Source organism: Plodia interpunctella, chromosome 12, assembly GCF_027563975.2.
Source record: "Plodia interpunctella isolate USDA-ARS_2022_Savannah chromosome 12, ilPloInte3.2, whole genome shotgun sequence".
NCBI lineage: Eukaryota > Metazoa > Arthropoda > Insecta > Lepidoptera > Pyralidae > Plodia > Plodia interpunctella.
The window spans coordinates 877,230-889,587 of NC_071305.1; the positions used below are offsets into that span (position 1 = coordinate 877,230).

At 34.4% G+C, this 12,358-nt stretch overlaps 1 protein-coding gene across 1 annotated transcript; it reads left to right on the forward strand.

Annotated features, from left to right (window-relative positions):
• The first annotated feature begins 1,951 nt into the window (after window positions 1-1,951).
• LOC128674379 (myb/SANT-like DNA-binding domain-containing protein 4) lies at window positions 1,952-5,001 on the forward strand. Its single transcript, XM_053752876.2, has 4 exons — window positions 1,952-2,523; window positions 3,532-3,624; window positions 4,064-4,246; window positions 4,612-5,001. The coding sequence occupies exons 1-4, from the start codon at window positions 2,151-2,153 to the stop codon at window positions 4,842-4,844; spliced, it is 882 nt and encodes a 293-aa protein (XP_053608851.1). The 5' UTR covers window positions 1,952-2,150; the 3' UTR covers window positions 4,845-5,001.
• Window positions 5,002-12,358: the final 7,357 nt, after the last annotated feature.

Genomic DNA, 12,358 nt, shown 5'->3' on the forward strand with positions numbered 1-12,358 from the left:
TTCCACACTCGCTAAAAGTACGTCAAACTTTGGCGGATTCGGTACATTGCTGAATTTTCATTTTCATAACTCAAACTCAAATATCTTTATTGCAGTAACTGTGTAATAAATAAAAGCACTCATTTAAATTACGCAATGTTCATTCATGCATTCGCGTCTGCATCAATCCGAGTTCGGTGATAGTGGGAAGCCGACATAAAACATTCGGGGGAAATCTATTTTATTTTATCGTCATCAAGCACAGAGAGTCCACAGCTGGACATAGGCTTCCAAAATGACTTGTTGGAACCGACACGCCTCCAGTGTTTCCCTGTGACTTTAATCGGGTCACCCGATCACCTTGTCGATGTGTAGCCTACGCTGCGCTTTCCCGCTCATGGTGATTATTACAGAATAGCAATTTTCGTGGACCACCGCTTGTATCTGGTGAAATAATACATCGTCCTTAAGGAAACCTGCATCTGGTTGATAATTTATCATCTAGTGTGTGAAATCGAGAAGACTATGGCAAAACACTTCATTAATATTGCCAAGAAAGTAGGTTGTATTTCATTATATTCAATGGCTATGACTCTCAGCCAGGTATAGATACGACTATAACTTATTGAAATCGAAAGACCCTAGACGATTTTATATCCCCATGGGCCAAGAACCCCGAGGAGCAGCTAGCAATATCATAAATTATTCTACTGGGTTAAGAATAAACATCAAAAATAAATAACAAATCTTATACAGGTGCAATTCAGGTGCGATTCCCACCGCGAACGGAAATACACCTTTTGTTCTTATATTGATCCTATAATGATCGCTCCGATTTATTGCAAATCATAACAAAAATTATGAAGCGGTATTTTTCAATTTGCTCCGCCATATTTATTTAATAATGACGTCACAGAGCCTGTGTCACCCAAAGTAGTGTAAGGAAATGAGACTACATCAAGCACTTTACAGACAGACTCCTCAAATCGTTAATTAATATGGCATTTAAGAATTATGGTGAATCCATTACAAACTTACTTACAAACATGAATAAAGAAAACATTGTACTTACCTTTTAGTCCTTTTTTTGAACAGACAATTCGTCCTAAGTAACTACTTACCTACTTTTTATATAGGAAAGTAGGTAGGTACATAAGGTACCTACTAATTCATAAAAGGTGCCAAAAACAACGTTACAACTCGCTTCCTTTTCAACCGGTCGATATCCGCCTTTAGGTACCTACCTACATCCGTTGGTAGTTAAAACAGATTGTAATCTCCGTGTGATATTAAAATTTCCAAAATAAATAAAATTATTTAAAAAATTAGTTAGCATCATCAAAATAATAAAACTAGCGATTGGCAAAACTAGTCATTTTACATGTATGACCTATATTAAAATAGCAATAAAATATAAAAGAAAAATATACGTGTTTTCAAAGAATATTTACTTCAAAAATTTACTAATGAATAATATAATAATGAATAATCTACTTCAAAAATTTGGGAGATTGAAAAAATACCTACTTACTTACTAGGCGTGTAGTATGTAGCGTAAGTAATAAATTCATTTCTATGTTTCTATGCAATAAAACTGATATCCACTATGAACACATTTTAGTACCTAGGTACTTTATCATAGGATAGGTAAGTAAGTAGGTACTTCACCTACTGACAAAGTGTCTGATAAAGTAATAATAATTATACTTTCTGTCTGATACTGACCAAATCATTGTCCAAATACTGTATGTTTTTTTGAGTTTGAAAATCGCGGAAATAGTCGTCGTGGCGTGGCAGGGGAAAGTGGAGTGGAGACGTATTTTTTACGTTGTTGATCATGTAAAGTTAGCATTGTAAGGATTGGTTTGAATAATTAAGCTTATTTTTTTGCTTTGTGCATCGTTAATTAAACCCTATATTAGTTCATTTTAAATTTCTTTTTGATGTCATTTTTCTTTAATAGAATCTTAGAATAGTCTAGACAAAAAGTCATGTCAAAATAAATTAAGTGCAATTTTATGTCGAACGAAACGTGTCGAGATGTTGACATTGACAGATGACGTGACAGCACTTTGTTGATAAAGTGCTCGCGGTCAGTCAGTTTCAGTTTTGGTTTTCGTGAAGTTGATTATTTTGTGATGTTTATATAAATGCTGTGAGAAATCCTAAAAATGAACAAGGTCAAAAAGCGAGAGCGCAACGTAAACTTTACCCGCGAAGAGACAGAGCAACTCATTTCGCTCATAGAAGCACACAAATACACGATTGAAAACAAAAAAAGTGGTGCTGTGACTTGGCATGAAAAGGAGAAGGCATGGAAAGCTATAGAAGTGAAGTTTAATAGGTCTGGACACCCCGCCACCTTTAGGAATTCGAAACATCTAAAGTTGAAGTATGAAGCACTCAAAAGAGATACGCGAAGGAAGATCATGCGCATTGGCAGTCCCAACGAACTTCCTCTGACACCAGTGGAGAATAGAGTGAAAGACTTGATGTTAATTGGTGCTGAAGGAAGTATGGAAGTCAACCCTGACTGCCTACGAGGTTAGAATGTATTTTATATTATCTTTCTTTATTTATTGCTAAAATTGTTCTTAGATTTCACACAAGTCATCTAAAGCCATAGACATAATTTTCGACTACCTAACATGGTCATACAAACATACCATTTGTCAGGTGGCCATTTACATGTCTTTGGCTGATAGTATTATTAACTATGGTGTAAGTAGTTATGGCAGAACATACAAGACACATATTGAAAATATTTATAAATTACAATTAAGATTACTTAAGATAATCACCCCAAAAAAAATTAAAAATAAATACAAACTTAATGATGCGGACTTATTTAGGCATTGTAAAGTTATAAATATATATGATAAAGTTAAAATGGAAATTGTGTGTGAAAACCTAAAAAAATAAACTCCTTATAAGTTAAAACTAGAAGCTCGGGTTTGCTCAACTTAACATACTTACCTAGATATACCCTACCTTTAGTTAACAATGTCCACGGTAAAAGAATGTGGGAGTATTTTCTGCCATCTATATTGAATGAATACCCTAACAATATTTGTGAGCAAATAATTAATTTGGAAACCAGTATAACCAAATGTAAATTAATGCTAAAGAACTATATATTAACTGAGTCAATTTGTAATGAGTTGTGACTCACCTTACCACGTATAAACCTATATAGGTTTTTGTTGGTAGTCCTTGTATTTTTCATATAAATTATTGTAACACAAATAAAGAAATAAAAAAAATGGTAGACAAATAGTCACTTAAACACTCAAATTCAACTGGTGTGGAAGATTCCTTACAATGTATTCCTTCACCGAAAGGAAGTGGCCTGTGAAAATTACATGAGTCAGATTGAGGTGTGCAAACTTATGCAGCACACAGAAGGATTCGAACCTGGAACCTTTCGATCCATATGCGGGCATGTTAACTGCTAGTGGTATAGCTTGTATTATAAAGTTTTTAATATCTCCAATTGTATTTAGATTTTAAATGTTTATTATATATATGACTTTGTTCAATTATTTTTTTTAGATGTTAGTGAAAATGTGGAATCGACAATTTATTCCGAAGAACCTGGTCAGTTTGTCAACGTAAAAGTAGAAGTAGATGTTGATACAGCTGATAGTAAGTACTTACTATGGTTGTATGTTACAATTTTGTGAAGTATGTATTTTTGCGCCTTTTTAGGTATTTACCTATAAAGGCATAAAAATAATTTCTTACTACTTATGTACATACTTTTAAATAAGTTTCAATAAATATTAACATTAGATAATTCTGGATAGAGTCCTGATTTTTTTTTCATCAAATATATACATTTTAATCTTGACACTTCTAAAAAGGGTGCTACTAGTAATGAGGTTTTCATATTTGTTACAGTTTTTGGATGTGTTCAAAGTTTTTGGATGTGTGGAAAGTTTCAAGTTAATATAATAACTTGAAACTTTGTACTGTATCTTACTGCTTTGTATACATATGTAGGTATTTTGTGACATGAGAACCTGTATAAACAAAAACTCATTATGAATTACAATCAAATTAATTTTTAATTTTCACATTCCAGATTCAGATTCAAGTACCATTACTTCAGAAACTTCTAACAAAGAAGCAAAAAAGCGCTGTCTGTCAGTATTAGAGGAAGTAATGATTGCGTCGAGACAGACATCAATAGAAACAAATCAATATCAGGAAGAACCATTGGCTGAATGGGAAAATTGTCCAAAATCTAAGAAGCACCGTGTTTTGAGTTAGTATCATATTGAAACCATTACATGATAAATAAAAATATTGTATGTATGTAATTCATATTATGTAGGCAATATATATATTATGTAGGCAATAATTTTAATGAAGGTACAAAAAAATAAACATATATGTATATATTAGAAAATATTGTATTTTTGAGTTATCCTAAAATAAAAGTCTCGAACATAAACTAGGGCTAACTATATATAACTTAATCTGTAATTTGTCTCTATTTATTTATTTGTGTCGGCTTTATTTCTTAGGCCAAGTTTCTTAGTCATCAGGATGATAAAATAATTATAATATAGTATAACAATATATTTATTTTTTTCATTACAACTTTTTCATCATTACACTCTTTTTCAGATCATGTAAAAGAAAAATGTAATGTTGATCAGTTTGCCGAGAGAAAGATGGAAGTTTTGGTGATGCAAAAAAAGTTGATTCAACAAGAGTTGGCATTGAAAGACCTAAAAACTCAACTAGTAAGAGATGAAATACGACATAAACAGGATATTTTTGATTTACAGAAAGAAGAAATTTTATTAAAAATCCAAATATTAAAGGCTGAATTAGAATATAAGAAAAAGTTGTTATGATACAATTTGTTTTATTCCACTGTTGTCTTTTGTGTTAGTCCCTATTTTTGATTTCTGACACAAACTGGTGTCTAACATAATAGTTTGTCGGTCAAATAGATGAACCAAATTCACTTTTAGATGTTTTTAATTTGTATTTTTATTTGATTCCTGAAAAAAATTTTGTAATTGTATTTGATTCCTGACAAAAGACAAAAATTGATCCCCCTCATCTCCAAAACTACTGAACCTAAAATTTTGAAAAAAAAAAATACAAAATTTAGTTAAACATAGGCTGTATAGCAATATTAGTTCTACCAATATTTAGTTAAATATAGGCTGTTTAGCAATATTAGTTCTACCAACAACATTTTAACATATTTTATTTACACGAACCTAGTTGGGAACTAAAAATGTTAGCTAGAAATGTCAGTGTTATCTGATAGATAAAAGTTATCAGTCGCAGTTATCTGTCACTCGACACATCAGTCACTGATTAACAAATGTGTCGAGTGACTGATTACATTATCTTCTAGTTTATCTGCTAGATTGCCACATAGCTGGATTAGTAGCTGTGAGCCACGGCAAAAGTTATAACTACTGTCATTCTACTCCATATTTCTATACCCCAATATTATACAGAAAAATTTGACGGCCGCGACAACAGAGAATGACTTAGGGCCCTGCTCCATTGCTCCATTGCTCCATTGCGTTGTCGTAGCGCGTTGCTGCGTTGTTTCCCATATGTAGATTTATACACTACGACGTGCCTAGACGGACGTCGATTCAGTTACTGATTAACATTCATTCATTACCTTCTAATTAAGATTTAAAAGCGAGGTTCTTGTCGTGAAGTTCCTTCTTAGCCCATAGTCGGGGTTTAGCTCCATAATAGAATTCTTAGTGGTCGTGAAAACATAACACTACTTTCCTGAGCAGTCGTGTAAACACAAAGGCCGATATCGTCTGAGAATCATCTCTGGGATAACTTTACGAGACATTCAAACTCACTAGACTGCGTTTAGAACCGTCTATTCCCGTTGTAACCCATACTTTTCGTCTATTTAATGGAACATCGGAATAAAAAATTGCAAATCTACTGTAATAAGATAAAATTTTCTCATTTAAATATTTATTTTAATATTTCTAACTCTATTGCACATTGCGATTTGTGAAAATAAATACAACATTTACCTCTAGCCCTCCAGTAAAACAATTACTTATATAAATGATTCTTACCGATTATTGATGATTAATGATTCATAAAAAAAATACTTAAATATAATAAATTCGAAATCCTAATAATATCATAAATGCGAATATTTGTGTATGTATGTTTGTTACTCTTTCACGCAAAATCTGAACGGATTGAAACGAAATTTGGTACACGGGTAGAATATATACTGGAATATCCCCAAAAATTCTCACAGGAGCGAAGTCCCGGGACGCAGCTAGTGAAATATATAATATTCGGAATTAGAATGTCGAAGTATACGTACTTAGAATTTTTCCATCATCAAAAAATATCTTCAATTAAATAATAACTTCAATGTTATTTACGCTCGAGAGAAAATAACGGGAAAATTTTAATATTGTTTTCTCGCAACGGAAAATAAAACTTATTGCAAATTTTGTTTCCGATTTCCCCAATAAGGGACAAAGAGAGGGGTACAAATAAAACAGACGTCTCAAACAGTTTTTAATTAAAACTTGCGGATTGTTTTGAGAAACGATAAGTCTGCTGGCTAAATCTGATTACTTTGTCAGAATTTGCATTGCCAAGTCAGATTAATTAGATTTTATTTATAATTTTAAAATATGTAATGATTTTATCTCCATAATGTACCTATTTCGGTATTTAGAATATTTGGGTAGCATTTGCAGGCTTTTTGCTGTCGTATGGAAGGTGCTGTTATAAAATAATTATTAATAAGCTTTAGTTCTTTAATGTACTTACTTTAGAAGAGATTATCTGGGCCTCGCCTCGGTCCAGGGGTGAGTCGATGCAGATACCGCTGAAACATGGTGAGATGGACCTGCGAGGTGCGGGCTGGTGACGACTGATGGGAGCTGGCGCGTCCGGTCACGCGATGGCGTGCGACTCTGTTGGAGGCCAAAACTCATTTTGGGTCAATGAGCCCAGATAGCATGTAAGTATGTATTTACTGAATATACACTAGTTGTGAGTTGAGTTGTTCGCCGCGAACTTTGACCTCGCGAACACAATAAATTTTTGATGAGGTTTTACAAAATTGTGAATATTTCAAAAACGACTTAACCGATTTTGACGCCCCACGAACTTAAAAATTCTATATACCTTTTAAATTTCATCAAAATCAGACCAATGGTTCGAAAGTTAGCGCATTGCAAACATACATAATACATACATACAAAAAATGTATTTTTGCCCCAAGTCGAATTGTAGACTTCGTTCGCTTCGCTCGTTCGGTCATAAAACAATTATCGGTACTTCGGCATCATAAGCATGGAACACTGAAAAATAATCCGGTTTCTCATCAAAATGTCACGCACTTCACGTAACTTTGGTACTTAGACACGTGTTTCCTTGCCCAATACTTACTTGGGATTAATTATAACTTGCCACTCAACGAAAACGTGTCCAGGAACGTTAAAAATCACTTCCCAAAAAAACCCTACAAGTATTTGATAAAATTAACTATAAAGAACGTACAGTCAACAGCACAACAACCTACCCAAGTTCATTGCAAAGTCGCCGCTATTACCGCGCCCTAGAATTTCGTGCAGGGTAACTTGATGTGTTGTTGACTGTAAGAAGTGTTTATTTTGGGCCCTTGAGCAACTTTTTTGCTCATTCCAGCTAATACAGTACGAATTTTAGTCGATAGTTGTAGTAATAAATTGTATCGAGGTAATCACACAAACTATATATAACTAACAATGAAATTATATATAAGTATTAATGAAACGCGTACGCGTATAATATAACCTGGAATATCAAATAGGCTACTTTTATTTAATCCCCAAGATCCCTAAAGGTGCGAAGCCCTCAGGGGCTAAGCCATAGGATCTCGGGATTTATTTAAATTATGTTAAAAGTTTATGACTTAATGCACATACATTAAGTATTAAGTAAGTAGTTTTCAGTTAACCACCTACACGTCGGGAAACTGTTTGAGAAATGTGTTAACAAATAAACAAAATAAATGTTGTCTGAACAAATAACGAAATCAGAAAAACGTAATATCTCCGTAGTTACCCTGAAAATATTTATCATGTATTTGTGTACCTACTGCTTTGTTGGTTTTCTATGAATAACAAATGTACAAGCATTCGCTGGAGCTGAAAAAAATCTATTTTCTTTTATGGCGCTCTGTTTTGTTCGTATCGTAGAATTTCGTGATGAAAAATAATGCCGTCAAGATGTAGGGGCTAACTCACGGATCTCTGTCATATAAAAGTATATAGTGTCAAAAATATAATTTTAGCACAGATATAAGAATATTACATTATTCTTATATTTTAGTAAAACAATTTTTCAAAAAGGTTCGATCGATTTATGCGTTCGATTTTACTTTTTCGTTACATTCATTGACCTTTTATTTCAGAGAAGTTTTTAACTGAATTTTCCACCTGGCCGTTATTTGTTAGCTGCCTAAAGGCGTGCCTGTGAATGAAACCTTGTATAGTCTTCTGTACTCGTAAGTAAATTTTGAGTCTTTAGGCACCTAGCCAGGTGGAATATTCAGTTAAAAACTTCTCTGAAACTGAAAATTCAGGACATACCGCCCAATATTAATTCTCGCATTAACTGTTAAACCTGCGGATTAAAACTTGATCAGAACTCTCCAAATGAGAAAAGGCTTCTGAAATCGTTTACGAAAATCCACTTTTCGATTGTAAACCTTAAAATAAACGAAGTAAGGTGTATTTTCCGTTCAAATAGAAAGTTTTCGAGCGGTATTGGACACAAAATTACTTGATTAAAAAAAAATAAAATCAACCTAATTGCTGTTTCGAAATTTGAATGAGAAATAACTTTACAAATATAGCTTGCCTGAAAAAGTTTGATATTTTTACGATGACTGTTGATGTTTAAATTATCATGCCGTACCTACTGTTCGATCCCGGATCCCGGGGGTCCCGGGTTCTATCCCCGGTCAGGTCAACATGGAAAATGAACTTTTTCAGATTGACTTGAGTCTTGGGTGTTTATCTATATATGTTATAAAATATTATGTCGACGACTTACCCATAACCATAACACAGCTCTCCCAAATTTATCTTGGGGCCAACTCAATCTGTGTGATTTGTCCATATATATTTATTTATTTATGTACAATTCACGGCTGAGCTTTATTGATCGTTTTTTTAGACGACATAGCATGGTCCTTCACATTTTTGAAAACATTTTTGATTATTCCAATATTTCGGGAAATATTTGCTTCTAAAACAATAAAAAGTCTGTCTCCCCCTCTAAATTTTTAACAGCAATTTTTTTAACCTTCTAATTTTTGCAGTGCAAATCGTAAAAATTATTAGGTATAGGTAAAGAATTCAATAAAAACTTCAAACGGTAATTGGTTAACAAAATTGATAATGCAGTTCATAAATTATTAGCGCGTATGTATATATATATATATATATATATACTTTATTATGTTGGTATTGTGTAGGTTATTAAGAGAAAAACTTATTTTCTTGATGAACTATACTAATACATAAAGGGCACGATCTCTTGATGGATATGGCAAAGTTTGCGGTTGTTATTATCGTACAATTTGTTTTGGAAGTTATTTAGCTTTCACTGGCAATGATCATTAGGTATATGGATTTGGGGGACTACCATGAAACATAAAGCACGTCGAACGTCATTGCGTTCACACATTTCTCTTTGTTTTTTTTTACGCGATTTGTGCGCGATATGGGAAAAAGGGACAGCACGAGTATGTGGACTTTAGTAACGTGTTTGTTTGTATGTTTCGTGGTAGCTACGTACTAAGTTCGATTATTTTACTAACATACTTTGAACATTCGTAATATCAAAACATGTACTAACTTATATCCGTTGTACAAAATCTAGTCTATGTTCCTCTGTAGCTCTCTAAATATCTCCACACAAAACAAGTGAACACAAACTATGTATCTTTAATTATTGTCAGAGAGATTTGTTACATTCAATGTAATATCCGTGCAGTAAATTACCTCGTTGGGAGCCGATCTTGGGAGCACAATTAGATCATGCTTATCATAAATGTTATTTGCATTTGAATAACCTTTACGATAAGCATGATCTAATTCTTCAAAGGTTGCCTCTCCACTAGTGAAGGTAAAGCTATTCTTAAGTACTATTAGATATTATAGATCCAAGATCTAAGAATATATAGTGACGTCATAGGAATATAGAATATATTAGGCCTTTACTTTGATTTAAGCACTACGCAGCTTCTGAGAAACTCATGCTATTTAATAGTAAATTTCTAGCCAGAGCTTGCAAACTTTGCTTGCGCGATGTATATAATTACACAGCGCCATATATTAAGCATCAGTGTAAATATCGATTCTGTAAGAAATGTTGGCATCACAATGGAGAGGAGGGTTCCGTATCAGTGCGCGTCGCAATGGAAGCGGCCGCGGTCGTTCTTAGATTCTTAATACTATTAGATATTATAGATCCAAGGATCACTTTTCTTTAGCTCTTCGTAATAGCTAAGCCGCGCTCGTTCTCCGATCCGTTCCCGGATGTTCCGCAGCCTCCGCTGTCAAAACATTTTCCTTCTTCCGACACACAAAATTTACATTTTTCTTTTCCAGCGCAGTTGCAGTTGCAGGTGATGATACGACTAATAAAATAAGTCAGATACGAGACTCCGCCGTTCCACAGTAGGCATTTATTCAATTACCTACATTAAAAGAATATAAAAGAATAAAAGATTGCAGCATTATGAAGTAACCGCTCGGTAATTGTATTATCGGCTACGTCAGCTACAGAACATATTGAAGATAGTCACGCAGGTTTGGGCTGGGGACACATTAAGAACTTTTTATGTCCTCTCTCTCATGTGTTCTTAGTCCATTTTCTTCTGCTGTAATCAGGACTTCGGCTGAGAAGTTAGGGATCCGGCTGAGACTTTACGATTGTCCGCCTGACGTCCCTTTTTGGGAATGCTGTTGTAAAACATAAATAATTTATCAACGCTCAATGGCCCACACTAAGCACTAAGCTTGTATCGCGAGTCCGATGAATACAAACACAGAAACGGTCACAACACACACGGTACCGCAAACAAATGTTTGTGATCACAGGTACGTACATATTTGCCCGCGTTAGGTATAATCGAATACTTATTTGTCCCCAATGTGTTACGGCCGTGTATCCGCTCGGAAGCACTTGACTCGGGGGCAATGTTGACCGCGTTATTGCGAGGTTTGTTCGGATACGTTCAGACACATTAAAATGTTACACCGTCGCTTTATTGAGGCAATTCAATGAACAACTTCGCTCCAACGTGTTTTCTACAAGCTTTTATTTAACTTGAAATGTAACTATGTCCCTGTGTATATTCGGGTGGAAACTTGCAGCTCAATTTCGAAGCAGATTTCTTCAATCTATTGTCATTTTAAAATTAGTTCACGCAGCGCCACCGCAGTAGCACGCATGATAGTCTGACAATGGGGTATGCTTAAAGGTTTCCATGGTATGTTTGTCTGTGTGGTACCTATTTGTATCTTCCCTGAATCAATGGTACATCTGCTCTACTGTCCCGAGTGTCCAAGCACCTGTACTCGAGCTTGATGGCAGCTTCAAATCTTCATATTGAAGTGGCTCGGTTCTGGCTAGATAGGATTTAGTAGCCCGTGATGTAACGTTTTCAGCTTTGACATTGATTCACAAAAAAGAATTAAGTATTATATAGTTAATAGTAAGTAGGTAATCATTAGGTGCTGGTGTAATGCCGTCTACACTACCTATTACCGAAGTCGGACAAATTGCGACGCCAATGAATGTTTATTGCGTAATTTGTATGAAAGCTTTTGTTTGCCGCAATCAAAAACCAACAATGTATGCCGAACCCACCAAAGTTCCAGCTGTTTCGCGATAATGTACATCTTTCATTACCTATTCTCATTTCACTCGTTGATTTATTTTATACAAAGCTTTCATAGTGCACCCGCTATACCTTCATAAAGGCTATGGTCTTTAAATAAATTACCTACTTGCTTCAATACATAAAACGTCACAACAATAAAATTAAGGCCTCGCTTTCTGTACTTCAATGATACATGTTTACGTTGATGTGTGTGCCTAATAAAAAAAACACCTGAAATTGACAAAGGCAGTGTCAGTAATTTTTAAAGCAGAGATAAAACTACCGATACACGAAACAGAATGGATGGGCCACCGAATTCAGTGTTCAATGGAAAGCCTTCGAGCGCTTGTAGACGTCCGTTTTTTTCACCGGATAACGGATCGTGAATAAACGGCTATCCTTGTATACATATTTTTTTTACCGGATGGATGGACTGCCGTCTATATGCGTTAGTTTTGAACTGGT

Coding starts and splice junctions, on each gene's coding strand:
- LOC128674379 (XM_053752876.2), top strand. CDS start 2,151: ATGAACAAGGTCAAAAAGCGAGAGCGCAACGTAAACTTTACCCGCGAA. Junction 2,524..3,531: donor CAACCCTGACTGCCTACGAG/GTTAGAATGTAT, acceptor TATTTTTTTTAG/ATGTTAGTGAAAATGTGGAA. Junction 4,247..4,611: donor TAAGAAGCACCGTGTTTTGA/GTTAGTATCATA, acceptor ACTCTTTTTCAG/ATCATGTAAAAGAAAAATGT.